This window comes from Sorex fumeus, unplaced genomic scaffold, assembly GCF_029834395.1.
Source record: "Sorex fumeus unplaced genomic scaffold, SorFum_2.1 ptg000063l, whole genome shotgun sequence".
Classification (NCBI taxonomy): Eukaryota; Metazoa; Chordata; class Mammalia; order Eulipotyphla; family Soricidae; genus Sorex; species Sorex fumeus.
In genome coordinates, this window is record NW_026606120.1 from 84,279,020 (window position 1) to 84,294,787 (window position 15,768).

Sequence of the window (15,768 nt, forward strand, 5' to 3'; positions counted from 1 at the left end):
GGGAGAGAACAAGACAGAGTCTCCTACCCTATGCCTGACTGTCTCCACCAGGGCCCAACAGCTGGAGACCACCGAGGCCCAACCAAGGCCTTGCTGGGAGCACTCTCCACACACTTGGATGAGCCTCACGCATAAAAGAACTGACAGAGGAACCCAGGTGTGTGGGACCCGGGGCTGAGATCTCCAAGCCTGTACAGTTTGGGACTGGACCTGCCAGTAACTAGACAGTTACACCCACCGACTGCCGTGTAACTCCAACAACGGCCAGGATCCAGAGATCATCACACTCAGCTCCTGGGAGAGAACAAGACAGAGTCTCCTACCCTATGCCTGACTGTCTCCACCAGGGCCCAACAGCTGGAGACCACCGAGGCCCAACCAAGACCTTGCTGGGAGCACTCTCCACACACTTGGATGAGCCTCACGCATAAAAGAACTGACAGAGGAACCCAGGTGTGTGGGACCCGGGGCTGAGATCTCCAAGCCTGTACAGTTTGGGACTGGACCTGCCAGTAACTAGACAGTTACACCCACCAACTGCCGTGTAACTCCAACAACGGCCAGGATCCAGAGATTATCACACTCAGCTCCCGGAAGCGGCATTCGCGGCCGCGCGACATCTTATCATCTCATTCCTAATTCGGTCAAACTGGCAGGCTACCAAATGTAACATGCCACACGGCAGAGTCTGGCAAACTCCCCGTGGTATACCCAATATGCCAAATACCAGTAACAATGATGGGTCTCATTCTCCTAACCCTGAAAAAGCCTTGAATATGGCACTTTAAAAAAAAAAAATCTCAGGGCTAGGACGAAGAAGACGTTACTGGCACCTGCTCGAGGCAATCGACGAACAACAGGGTGGTCGTGATCGTCGTGATATGATTGTCTGAGATCAACCTCAATCATAAGACACCCCATTTTGCAATCACACCCTTGTAAGTGTCTTTTTATAAAATATATTGCACTAGATATTGCAATTATATTTACATGATGTTTTAAATTTTATGCATTTTCTTTACCTGATTCATCAATAACTGATTTTCCTTCTAGTTTCAGGAACACTTCAGTCAAACTTCTCATGGAAACATCGTAATTCTCAATTCCCAGGTCAGAACAGCTGTCAAGATTCTTATAAAGTTCTAAGAAACACATACATAGTTATGAATTACACCAACAAAAGTCAGAAAGTAACTTGGATAACTTGACTTTTTCAAACAAAAGAACACATAAATATAAAAATATGAAATATATGTGATTTATATATGCTATATGCCAGATTTTTATTTTATTTTTACTTATTTATTTATTGCTTTTTGGATCACACCTGGCTATGCACAGGGATTATTCCTGGCCCTGCACTCAGGAATTACCTCTGGTGGTGCTTGGGGGACCACATGGGATGCTGGACATCAAAGCCGGGTCAGCCGCATGCAAGGCAAACGCCCTACCCGCGGTGCTGTAACTCTAGTCCCTATGTCAGATTTTTAAATGAACACATTAGCAATTTATAAATGTAAATATTAATTTTCAATGTCAATATCATCATTTTCTGGTTGGGGGCCACGTTCTGCAGATGTCATGTGCTACTCCTAAGTCCATGTGTGGAATTGATTGCAGATTTCCTGTATGCAAAAAATGGCTTACATCACTGAGATATCTCTCTGACCCATTAGACTATTTTGCATTGTTTGTTTCAATCACGAACTTCCTACTTATTGGGACCATACCTGGTGGTGCTCAGGACAACCAAGGCTATACTAAGAATGTTCAAGAGGTGATGGGACATGAAGGATTGATTTGCAGGTCTTGCACATTTTAAACATGTGCTGTACCACTACTCTATTTCCCAAGCCCTCCAAACTTCTTTTGATGAAAGAATTTATCTGTATTTATATTACAATTTCATTTTTGAGTGCTAGAGAGTTAGTAGAGGAGGTAAGACACTTGTCTTGCATGCAGCTAACCCTAATTTGATCCCTAGCTCCATGTATGGTTCCCTGAGTCCCACCAAGAGTGACCTCTGAGTATAAAACTTAGAATACGTCCTGAGAATTAGTGGGCATGACCCCAAATCAAAAATTAATTAAATTAAAGTAAACTTTTAATAAACTTTAAAAAATAAACTTTTACCTTTTATATGACTGCCTTTGGGCTGGAGCGATAGCACAGCAGTAGGGCGTTTGCCTTACAAGCGACCAACATGGCCGACTCGAGTTCGATTCCTCCGCCCCTCTCGGAGAGCCTGGCAAGCTACCGAGAGTATCTCGCCCACACGGCAGAGCCTGGCAAGCTCCCCGTGAAGTATTCGATATGCCAAACACAGTAACAACAAGTCTCATGATGGAGACGTTACTGGGCCCGCTCGAGCAAATTGATGAACAACGAGAGGACCGTGACTGCCTTTAAATTTTAATTAATAGTACAATGTAATATTTTTCAACATTAAGTACTATTATCAATTTAAATAGTTTTCAGAAATCAGAAACAAATGGGACTCATTTGTGTTTTCATCTACAAGAGAGAAACTTAATTTACTTTTGTATTTGGGCCACACCCAAAAACAAAAAAGCGGCTTTGAGCTCAGAGGTTACTCCTTTTTGTCCTCAGGGCAATTGCACTGCAGGGATCAAACCCAGTGCTCTTCCACGTTAAGCAGGCCCTCCATCTCTCTCAGACATCTTCCCACCACAGAAGTAATTTATTTTTTAGGAATTAACTGGGTTTCTCAAAAGTAAGTTCTTAAAGAATTGACTGGATTCCATAGAACCTTCTTTAAGCCTTCTTTAAGAAGCACATAAAATATAGATAGTTTTTATTCTGCTTCTGACTATTGACAATACTCAAAATATTTCCCGGGCAATGAGGAATTAGCTTCACATTTTCTTAAAATAGTAATTGTGACAATTCCTTTATAATTCCTTTATAATTCTGTACATAGGACTCCATTCGTTCATTTAATTATTTACACTGTTTCAATTTTCATCTATTTCAAATTAGGCTAAACATTCATGTGCATGTAACATGTTTCCGTATCTTTAGATTAAATGCTTAGTAGTGCAGATGTTAGGATTAGTGTTGTAGGTTTAATACTTATTTGCGGTTTGGGGCCCATACCTTATCCTGTTCAGGAGTTATTTCTGGTTCTGTGCTCAGGATGATCCCTGGTGGTGTTCAGGAACCATATTCAGTTCCAGGGGATTAGAACTGGGGTTGGCAAGCACTTGTAAGGCAAGCACCCTGCACTATATTTCTGAGCTAGATTTAGTTTTGAACTGTAAAACATTCTCCAAAGGTTTGCATCATTTTATAGTCCCAACAGTAACTATGAGTGTCTATTTCTTTACATATTAATTAGAATTTGATATTTTCCATATGTTAAAAATAATGTTAATATCAATGAAAAGTAATTCCATAAGTTTATATGGTTAGTAGTCATTAAACATTGACACAAAACAAAAAATTATGAGCTCTTTTGATAAGTCAGTAATGAAATTTGAGTGGTTTTAATGTGCATTTCCCTGAAGGCATAGGATGGTAGCATCTTTTGATTTGCTTGGCATTTGAATTTCTCCTTTAGTTTTTACTATTTTTATCTCTTTTTTTCTAAATATTTTTATCTCTTTTTTTGTTCATTTCAATTGTCTGCCTGTTATAGATGAGTTTTAGAGTTCACTATATAACATACATACCAATAATTTTTGAGATATAAAGCCTGAAAACACTTTGTCAGCATGTAGCTTATTTTTATTGCCTATTTAACAGGTTTTGAATATGGTAACGTGCAATCCATCTTTTTATTTTGTTTTATTTTGGGGCCACACCTGGCAATGCTCAAGGGTTATGTCTGGTTTTTCACTTAAGAATTACTACTGGTGGTGCTTGGGGGACCATATGGGATGGTGGGGATTGAACCCAGGTTGGTTACATGCAAGCCAAGAACCCTATGTGCTATATTTCTCTGGTACCCTAATCATTTTTTTTTCATGGAGTATGCATTTGGTGTCAAATCTAAGAACTCCTCTCTAGTTATAGATCTTTAATATTTTTGAACAGAATTTTAGTTATCCATTTTATACTTGTGGGCCTTTTTTTTATACTTAAGTACGTTACTCATCTTAAGCTAATTTCTGCACAAGATATGAGATATAGGGAAAAGTAGACAGTGGATATGTTTAATCTTACAGCTCCACCCATCTCAGTACCATTTATTTAAAGTTTATTGCTCCTCCATTGAATTGTTATTCTGCTTTGTCAAAACTCAGGTATATTTGCATGGGTCTATTTCTGGATAATTTACTCTAGTTTTATTTTCTATGTGTCCAACACTTCTTATATTAAATGGATCTGATTATTATGGATAACATAATACCATAGTTCAACCCAGAATGGTCAAAGCAAAAACAACCCCCCCTTAAGCCCTCAAATTTTTGCCCGGGGAACCAAATAGTTGATTAAGACTCTTATACTTTCTGACTAGTCTGATTGGTGGGGGTCATCTCCTGTACAAGGTCAGTCTGTAAAGACTAGGAAAGGTGATGTACAGACATAAAAACAGATTCATGGAAAGAGAAAAATCAAAGGTATGTCACACAAAGGAACTAGACTAAACTCCAAAATGAGCACCAATGACAGGAAGCTCTATGGTTTATCTGTTGGAGAATTCAAAGTAGCTGTCATAAAGCAATCTTTCATATATCAACTTGAAAAACTGAAAGTTATCGCAAGAGTCATATCCAGGGAAAGAACAAGCACACCATGAGGTTGTTTATCCTGATGTTTAACTGATGTTTAATCTAGAGGTTTCCAGTCACTTGTGTTCAAGCCCAATTATAACCACAAGGGAATGAAGGATTAAAGAGTTCCTTAAAATGCTCATACATTATCATGCAAATATATTATGAAACTGGCAGAGGGACAAAGCCACGCGGGTTCCGGGGCCGAGATCTCCAAGCCTACTCAGATTGGAGTCGAGCATCCTCCACCCACATCCTCCAAATTCCAGTCACACCCACCACCTGGCCCCCTGGCACCGTGTAATCCCATCAACGACCAAGACTCAGAGACTATAAAATCCAGCTCCCGGACGAGACCAATGCAGTCTCCTGCCCCCGCTCCTGACTTTTCCTCGCCGGGGCCCCTTGGAGGGGAGAGGGTTGAGCTTTCCTCCCCGCCCCGACCAGGGCTCCAGCAGCTGAAGACCTCCAGGACCAGCCACCACCATGCTGAGGCCACTCTCCGCACACATGAAGGTACTGGCAGAGGGACAAAGCCACGTGGGTTCCGGGGCCAAGATCTCCAAGCCTACTCGGATTGGAGTCGAGCATCGTCCACCCAGATCCTCCAAATTCCAGCAGGCGGGGGTCACACCCACCACCTGCCCCCCTGGCGCCGTGTAATCCCATCAACGGCCAAGACTCAGAGACTATAAAATCCAGCTCCCGGAACCGCGTGGCCACATTTGTGGCCGTGCGATATCTTATCAGGACATCTTTTTATGACATCTTATTATCTCATTCCTACTTTGGACAAACTTGCAGGCTATCGAATGTAGCCTGCCCACAGGGTAGAGTCTGGCAAACTCCCCGTGGCGTACCAAATATGCAAAATACCAGTAACAATGATGGGTCTCATTCTCCTAAAGAGCCTTGAATATAATCTCAGGGCTAGGATGAAAGAGACGTTACTGGGGCCTGCTCGAGGCAATCGACGAATAACAGGATGATGAAATGAAATGAAAAATTATGATACTGTGCTATTTTATATTATAGATAAAATGATTCAGATATTAGACTATTTTTGTCTTACTTCAGATTACTAAACATGTTATAAATTTTTCTCAATAAATTGTAACAAAATAATTATTATTATTAATAGTACTCATATATTCATTACTTGGTATGTCAGTACATTACCTGGAAATCTATTTGTTCTTTCCAAGGGCAATGTATAGACAAGTTTTCCTTCACTTTTTGATGATAGTTTGGCATCAGGAATGTGTTGTTTAACAAGTGATGTAATTTTTGCTGGAGAGGACATTTCATTCAACTGCAAACTGTTAAAAAATAAGATCGATGCTATTAAACATGTATGTAATAAAATGAAAACAATCACTAGTTTCTATATGATGAGCGGCCAACATGGCCGACCCGAGTTCGATTCCTCCGCCCCTCTCGGAGAGCCCGGCAAGCTACCGAGAGTATTCGATATGCCAGACACAGTAACAACAAAGTCTCCAATGGAGACGTTACTGAGCCCGCTCGAGCAAATATGATGAAACATCAGTTAAAATCTATTATAGGAAATACATCATTTGTGGAGCCTGAGCACTAGACAGTGGGTAGGGCACGTGCCTTTATGTAGTTGACCTATATTCAGTCGCCTGTGTCTCATATAGTCACACAAGCATGGCAGGAGTGATCTCTATCAGAGCCAGGATTAAGGACTTCTATGTGTGCCTACTTTCTCCCAAAAGAAATAGGTCTTCTAAACATAAAACAAAAAAAATCAGATGTGGAAATGTGGTTGGGAAAAGTGAAAAGAAAATAAGTTAACCAGATTCATTTGAAATTTACTGGTCAAGTTGTTTAAGGAAAGTACCCAGAGAAAATTGATATTGTTTAATTTCTTAAGGGGATAACAGATATAGAGCAGAAATACAACAAAGATTAGAACTACCAAGACAGAAAAGCTGAAGATTTTTCAAAGGGAGTGTAAGTTAGTAAGATTGGAATAATGAACTTTACATTTGTTTGTTTGTTTGTTTTAGGCCACACATGATGGTGCTCAAGACTTAACTCCTGGCACTGGAGTACCATATGGGGTGCTGGGATAGAAGCAAGAAGGGTTGCACGTAAGGAAAGTGCCTTAACCCCTCTATTGTCTCTCTGGTCCTAGACAAAGGCCAAAAATTAAAAAATTAAAGCAGATTTAGTTGTGCAGTTTAGTCATCCAATGCAACAATTAAAGTTCTTAGTTTATGACAAAAATATCCTATGTGTTAAGTGTACAATGGTAAATAAAAAATGCATTGCTTTGCCTTTGTGAAGTAGGTTGTTAATGGAAAAATGGAAGGAAACAAGTAAACAATCAGATAATAAAATAAGTATGAATAGTAAGAAGTGCCATAAAGACAACAGAGTGAAAAATACAAATTAATTATGAATTAATATGGCTTTTGCTTGGTAGAATTACCCAACTTTTCTATTTTTATGGTACTTATGCTAACATTTTGACTAAAGAGTTGGTACCATGGGGAAAATCAATCTATCTGCCGAAAAGCACCATGTAAATTTTTTCCTATGTAGAAAAATGAGCAAAAATATTCATCAAGGTGATAAGCTATACAGTACATAAAATATCAGCAGTTATTTGATTTTGAAATGTGGTTTTGCTGTTTGAAAGGCACTCTTTTACTTGTCTAAAGAGTTTCCCTATAAGAAAATGGAATGGTGAATCCTAACATTGAGATTTTTCCTAAGAATTGAGTAATAGTGATCTTTGTCCCTAGCAAGTTCATAGGTAATGGTGACTGTTTTATCTGATCAGACGCCAAGATCAAAACTATTCCCTTTAGTCATAAAGTACCTTTCACCATAGAAGAAATATGTGCCCTTATTTTTTCTTCTAGAATCAGTGAAATCCACTGTGAGAATGAGGCAAGAAGTATTATATCATAGTTGATCTCAGAGATGATAATATCCACTAACAGAAAAAAAATCAAGAAGTTTTATTTGGCGACTTCTGAGAGCTGATGTTGGACTCTAAAAAGGCCTGAATGAGCCCTGCATGGGCCTTTCCTTAAAAGCATCGAGCCCCGAGACAGCCGGTTTTCAACCCCTGAGCCGCGTGGGACGGGCACAGAGGCCCAGCTCTGGGCAACAAAGCTGAACGGCTCCAATTCCAAACAGGAGACATTCCCAACTCCTCGCCCAGTGCCAGGGACTTTTTCCGGAGCCGCGGCCGCTGACGCGGCCGCGAAATATTTTCCCACTACATATGCCATAGGAACCATAAGCTAACTTCTTAGATGGAAACTTCTCTATTTTAGCTCAGCCACTAGAAATACAGTTGCCAATAACTCATAAGCCTATCTTAACTCACACTGCATATCAAGCAGAATAGTAACACTGAACGTGAAGGACTAAACCACACCTCTCACAATGGTAAAGCAACGCAAAAGCCCACCAAACATTCATATTGAAGAGTCTAGCCCAGATGACACCAACAGTACTGTAGTGTTAGACAACCTCTCTGACAAGGAATTCAGAAGGGAGCTACTTAGCATGCTTAGGGAATTAAAAGAAACAATGGAAAGCAATGCCAATAGAAGACAAGAGGATCTGAAGGCAGAAATGAGGAAAATGCAATCAGAAATGTCAGACCTGAAAAATCTCGTAGGCGAATTGAAAAGCTCAGTGGAAGGCCTCAGCAGCAGAGTAACAGCGGCTGAGAACAGAATCAGTGAGCTCGAAGATGAAGTTCAGAGACTCTCCCGAAAAGAGCAGAAAATGGAAAAGAGACTCACAATTCGGGAACAGATGGCAAGAGAAGATCGTGATGAAGCCAAGAGGGGTAACATAAGAATTATTGGAGTCCCAGAGGGACAGGAAGAAAACCTCGATGAAGAAGAAACTGTCAAAGACATCATTGCTACAACATTTCCAGAGCTGAAGAAAACTTGTGACCACATTCAGGAGGCCCGAAGGGTACCAGCTAGAAGAAATCCGAATAAAAATACCCCAAGACACATTCTGATCAAAATGACCAAAACCTTAGACAGAGACAAAATTCTGAAAGCAGCAAGATCGAAGAAAGAAATCTCTTACAAAGGAGCATCCTTAAAATTCACAGCTGATTTTTCTGATGAAACCCTCATGGCCCGAAAACAGTGGTGGGACATAGTAAAAAAACTCAATGAAATAAATGCCTCCCCCAAAATACTTTTCCCAGCAAGACTCTCATTCATAATAGAAGGAACAACACACAGTTTCACAGACAAACAACAGCTCAGGAACTTCATAGACTCAAAACCATGGTTACAAGAACAACTAAATGGGCTACTTTAAGGCAAGAAAGGCCCCTCAAATACACCCAATTTTAACATAACAATGGGACAAAATCCCATAACAATAATCTCTCTCAATGTCAATGGGCTAAACGCACCAATTAAAAGACATAGAGTGGCAGGATGGATTAGAAAATTGAACCCAACATTCTGCTGCCTGCAAGAAACGCATCTCAATAGTCAAAGCAAACACAGACTCGTCAAAGGCTGGAAAACAATCCTACAGGCAAACAGCTCCCATAAAAAAGCTGGGGTAGCCATCCTTATATCAGACCACATTGATTTCAGAGTGAGGAAGGTCATAAGAGACAGTGAAGGCCATTACTTATTGATCAGAGGATCTGTACAACAGGAAGAACTTACAATAATAAATGTATATGCACCTAATGAGAGACCAGCAAAGTACTTAAAACAACTACTCATAGATTTGGAAAAAGACATCAATAGCAACACAATACTAGTGGGAGACTTCAACACTGCTTTGTCACCTCTTGATAGATCAACCAGACTCAAGCTTAGCAAGGACATACTTCATTTGAGGGAAACAATGGAAGAAAGGGACTTAGTAGATATATACAGGACACTTCATCCACAAAAAGCTGAATACACATTCTTCTCAAGCGTACATGGAACATTCTCCAAGATAGACCACATGCTGAGCCACAAAACATGCCTCCATAAAATTAAGAAGGTAGAGATTGTATCAACAATCTTCTCAGACCATAATGCGCTGAAATTAGAAGTAAATCACACACAAAAACAGAAAACTAAATCAAACACCTGGAAATTAAACAGTGCACTATTGAACAACGAGTGGATTAGACAGGAAATCAAAGAGGAAATCAAAAGATTCCTAGAAACGAATGAAAATGAGAACACGAGTTACCAAAACTTATGGGACACAGCAAAGGCTGTGTTAAGAGGAAAGTTTATAGCTCTACAAGCATTCCTCAGGAAGGAGGAGCGAGCACACATAAGTAACCTAACCTCACAGCTTAAGAGCTTGGAGAAGGACCAAAAAAAGGAGCACAACCCGAACAGGAGAAAGGAAATAATAAAACTCAGAGCAGAGATTAACGAGATGGAAACCCAAAAAACAATCCGAAAGATCAATGAAACCAAGAGCTGGTTCTTCGAGAAAATTAACAAGATTGATAAGCCTCTAGCAAAACTCACAAAGAAAGGGAGAGAGAAAACCCTAATAAACCGAATCAGAAATGAAAAGGGGGTCATTACAACAGAAACCACAGAAATTCAGAGGATCCTCAGGGAGTACTTTGAGAAGCTTTATGCCACGGAACATCAAAACCTCGAGGAAATGGATAAATTCCTAGACTCCTACAGACTCCCAAGGCTGAACCAAGAAGACCTGGAATACCTGAACAGACCTATCACCATCAAGGAAATTGAAATGGTAATAAAAAGTCTCCCCAAGCACAAAAGTCCTGGCCCGGATGGATTCACTAGTGAATTCTTCCAAATCTTTAAAGAGGACTTACTCCCAATACTCTTTAAGCTTTTCCACGAAATTGAAATATCAAAAACACTTCCAAACAGTTTCTACGAAGCAAATATCACACTGATACCAAAAGCAGACAGAGATACCACAAAGAAAGAGAATTACAGGCCGATATCCCTGATGAACACAGATGCAAAGATCCTCAACAAACTACTAGCAAATAGAATCCAACTACTCATCAAAAAGATCATACACCATGACCAAGTAGGATTCATCCCAGGGATGCAAGGATGGTTCAACATTCGGAAATCAATCAACATAATCCACCATATCAACAAAAGAAAAGATAAAAAGCATATGATCATATCAATAGATGCAGAGAAAGCATTTGATAAGATCCAGCACCCCTTTATGATGAAAACCCTAGCCAAAATGGGTATAGAGGGGACCTTCCTCAACATAATTAAAGCCATCTACCACAAGCCTACAGCAAACATCATCCTCAATGGGGAAAAACTGAGAGCCTTCCCTCTAAGATCAGGGACGAGACAGGGATGCCCACTCTCTCCACTGCTGTTCAATATAGTACTGGAAGTACTTGCAATAGCGATTAGGCAGGAAAAAGATATTAAGGGCATTCAGGTAGGAAAGGAAGAAATCAAGCTCTCACTATTCGCAGATGATATGATACTCTACTTAGAGAACCCAATAACTTCCACCAAAAAACTCTTAGAAACAATAGACTCGTATAGTAAAGTTGCAGGTTATAAAATCAATACCCAAAAGTCCATGGCTTTCCTATACGCAAACAGTGAGAGAGAAGAAAGCAACATGAAAAAAACAATCCCATTCACAATTGTGCCCCAGAAAATCAAGTACCTAGGAATCAGCTTAACTAAGGAAGTAAAGGACCTGTACAAAGAAAACTACAAAACGCTACTTCAGGAAATAAAAGAGGACATGAGGAAATGGAAAGATATCCCCTGCTCATGGGTCGGGAGACTTAACATTGTCAAAATGGCAATACTACCGAAAGCATTGTATAAATTCAATGCAATCCCTATAAGGATACCCATGACATTCTTCAAAGAAATGGAGCAAACACTCTTGAAATTTATATGGAACAATAAGCCCCCACGAATAGCTAAAGCAATTCTTGGGAAAAAGAAAATGGGAGGAATCAACCTCCCGAACTTCAAACTGTACTACAAAGCAGTAATAATTAAAACAGCATGGTACTGGAACAAAGGCAGAACTGCAGACCAATGGAACAGGGTTGAATACACTGACATCTCTCCTCAATCATATGCTCATCTAATCTTTGATAAAGGTGCAAGTAATGTGAAGTGGAGTAAGGAAAGCCTCTTTAATAAATTGTGTTGGCATCACTGGACGGCTACATGCAAAAAAATAGGCTCAGAACTCTGCCTAACACCATGTACAAAAGTAAGATCAAAATGGATTAAAGACCTCAACATCAGACCCGAAACCATAAGGTACATTGAAGATAAAGTTGGCAAAACCCTCCATGACATTGAAGCTAATGGTATCTTCAAAGATGCCACGCCACTGGCCGAGCAAGTGAAAACAGAGATAGATAAATGGGACTATCTTAAACTAAGAAGCTTCTGCACCTCCAAAGAAACAGTGACCAAAATACAAAGACAGTCTACAGAATGGGAAAGGATATTCACCGAATACACATCTGACAAGGGGTTGATATCCAGGATATACAAAATACTGGTTAAACTCCACAAGAAGAAAACATCCAACCCCATCCAAAAATGGGGCAATGAAATGAACAGAAACTTTCTCAAAGAAGAAATCCGAATGGCAAAAAAGCACATGAGAAAATGCTCTACATCATTAATCATCAGGGAGATGCAGATCAAAACCACAATGAGATACCATCTCACACCTCAGAGACTGGCCCACATTCAAAAGAACAAAAGCAACCGATGCTGGCGTGGATGTGGCGAGAAAGGGACACTCCTTCACTGTTGGTGGGAATGTCCACTGGTTCAGCCCTTCTGGAAAACAGTATGGACGATTCTCAAAAAATTAGAAATTGAGCTCCCATTTGACCCAGCAATACCACTCCTGGGAATATATCCCAGAGAGGCAAAAATGTATAGTCGAAGTGACATCTGCACTTGTTTGTTCATTGCAGCCCTCTTTACAATAGCCAGAAACTGGAAGAAACCTGAATGCCCAAGAACAGATGACTGGTTAAAGAAACTTTGGTACATCTACACAATGGAGTACTATGTAGCTCTTAGAAAAGATGAAGTCATGAAATTTACATACAAGTGGTACAATATGGAAAGTATCATGCTAAGCGAAATGAGTCAGAAAGAGAGGGATAGACATAGAAAGATTGCATTCATCTGGGGGATATAAAGTAACAAAGTATGAGATTAATACCCAAGAATAGCTGAGATCAGCACCAGGAGGATTACTCCATAACTTAGAGGCCAGCCGGGTATCCTAGAGGAAAGGGCTATTCAGATAGAGAAGGGAGCACCAAATAAAGGATGTTTGGAGGATCCTCCCAGGAGGGGAGATGCATGTCGAAAGTAGACTATGGACTGAACATGTTTGCCACTCAATGCCTCTTTTGCAGACCACAACACCCAAAAGGAGAGAGAGAACACAGGGGATTGCCCTGCCACAGAGACGGGGGGATGGGGGGATGGGGGTGGGAGGGATATTATCCATGGTGGTGGAAAATGGGCACTGGTGGAGGGATGGGTATCTGATCATTGTATAATTGAAACCAAAGCACAAAAAATTGTAAATCTACAACTTTAAAAAAAATAAAATAAAATAAAGGTGAAAAAAAAAAAGACAAAAAAAAATTAATAAATGTCAACAGACCGATACCAAAAAAAAAAAAAAAAAAAAAAAAAAGCATCAAGGCTGTTTGGCGACCGTTTCCCAGACCAGGGTGAGAAACTTCTCCTCTTTGCCTCTCTCTCTCTCTCTCTCTCTCTCACTAATTTCATAAATAAAACTATTTTACTTATTTCTTTAAAAAATGTCAAAGGTCATCACACTTTTCATAAGTGTGTAGAAACTCTGGGATGTTTGTAGCATAGAAGCAGCCAAAGTAAAAATCTAAACAAATGGGACTGGCTGGTTTCATTCAAACTTATATAAACAGGAAGTGGGTTGGATTTGGCTCAGAGTCCTAAATTAGCTTACCCTGATTTAAAACAAGTGAGGCAATTTCACAAGTCACTCTCTAGGGGTGCATGAGGAGACCAGTGAATTGAGCAAGCAACATGGATAACACTTCATGGTCAGAAAAAACACTTGATAGTACCATGTAATATTCATCTGACATCTCATTTTTTTCTCTACAATGTTTACTTGCAAGTAGCAACTATTTCTTCCATCTTATAATAAAATATTATATGTAATATAAATGACTTGAGTGAAGAGTTTGTAGATGACAGACAATAGGCATATTGGGCGATAGTTGCCAATGTCATGGATGTCTCCCTTCTTGTATAGTAGTATAGTCTTGCTGGTTTTCCATTGGGAGGGAACCTTGCATTCAGACAGGTAGCGTGTGAAGAGCCGAGCCAGTGTATTGATGAGTACTGATGGTAAGTTCTTCAGGTGTTCAGGTCTGATCTTGTCTGGGCCAGGTGCTCTTTGTTTCTTTACCGACGATATGGCGTGTTGGATTTCGGAAGGGAGAACATTGGGAATGACATATCCGTCCTGCGGAATTTGGTATGTGGGCAAATGGACGTGGCTATTAAAGAGATCTGAGTAGAAGTCATGGATAATCTTCTCCATTGCCCTTCTGGAAGATATGATAGATCCATCAGGATGTCGGAGGGCAGTCATCTTGGTCTTGTAGTTGGTGAAGGAAAGGCAGGCAGTATGAATGCTTTTCCCGGCTTCTGCCGCATCTACTAGCACTGCTGCTCTCCTGTCTTTGAGATCATCCTTGATCGCTTCTCTGCATTGTTTTGTCAGCTCGGATGTTCGCTTGTGGTTGCCTGAGGCATGTACCAAGCCACGTTGGCGAATAAGTTCAAGAGTGTTTGAAGAAAGGCTTTTTTTGTGGTTATCTCTCTCTTGGCATTCCTTGCACAACCATGGAGGTGCTGAATCATTCGATCATATTCCTCATCAATGTTGTCAATGACGGCATCTTCCCATGATGTTGCAACAGAGCCAAAGAGATTGGCACAACACTAGATAAAGGACAACCATGTGAACAAACTGGGTTCCGAAAAGGATTCAGCACCATCGACCATATCCACACGATAACTAAGCTCATTGAGGTTTCTCAGGAGTTCAAGATGCCGCTCTGTCTAACGTTCATTGATTTAAAGAAGGCCTTTGATTCTGTTGAGATGGAAGCGGTCATAGAAGCCCTAGCCAATCAGAGCATACAAACTCAATACATCAGGATCCTCCATGAGCTGTATTACGGATTCACTACCAGGATCTCACCATTCTACAAAGAAGTAATCATCCATGTCAAGAGAGGGGTTCGGCAGGGTGATACCATTTCACAAAAATTCTTCAGTGTCACCCTCGAGAACATCATGCGATGACTGGAATGGGAAGGAATGGGAGCGAAGATAGATGGTCGGCAACTACACCACCTCCGCTTTGCTGATGACATTGTTCTAATAACACCAAACATCAACCAAGCGGCACAAATGCTGACCAACTTCAACCATGGGGGTGGAAAGATCGGATTACAACTGAATCTCACAAAGACAATGTTCATGAGAAACAGTCTTGTTCCTGATGTTCCATTCACTCTCAATGGAACCATCATCTCCGAATGCAACAGTTATATATACCTAGGTCGAGAAATCAACATGATGAATGACCTGGCACCTGAGTTATGCAGGAGGAAGAGAGTGGCTTGGAATGCCTTCAAGAGCGTTGAAGAAATAACTAAGAGGACAAAGAACCTCCAGCTCTGAGCACATCTCTTTGATTCCACTGATCTTCCTGCATTAACATATGCCTCAGAGACCTGGGCCCTACGAAAACAGGATGAGAACGCTATATGGGTCTCTCAAAGAGGAATCAAAAGAGCTATGCTTGGAGTATCACGCTTCACTTAAATGAGAGACAGAATCCAGAGTTCCAATCTCCATCAACGCTCAAGAATCAGGGACGCTGTCTCATTTTCCAAGGCATCAAAAATCAGATGGGCTGGACATGTAATGAGGTTTATAGATGACCGCTGGACTAGAGCCATTAC

The 15,768-nt window shown here is 40.5% G+C and overlaps 1 protein-coding gene across 2 annotated transcripts in view; it reads right to left on the bottom strand.

Annotated features, from left to right (window-relative positions):
• Nucleotides 1–15,768, bottom strand: part of LOC130035620 (ABC-type organic anion transporter ABCA8-like) — a 98,310-nt gene that overhangs the window by 38,484 nt on the left and 44,058 nt on the right. For both annotated transcript variants that reach the window (XM_056127436.1, XM_056127437.1), the window contains exons 17-18: nt 5,916–6,055; nt 1,023–1,142 (exon numbers count right to left, since the gene is read on the bottom strand). In XM_056127436.1, coding sequence (XP_055983411.1) covers nt 1,023–1,142; nt 5,916–6,055 — 260 coding nt within the window. The remainder of the gene's footprint in view (nt 1–1,022; nt 1,143–5,915; nt 6,056–15,768) is intronic.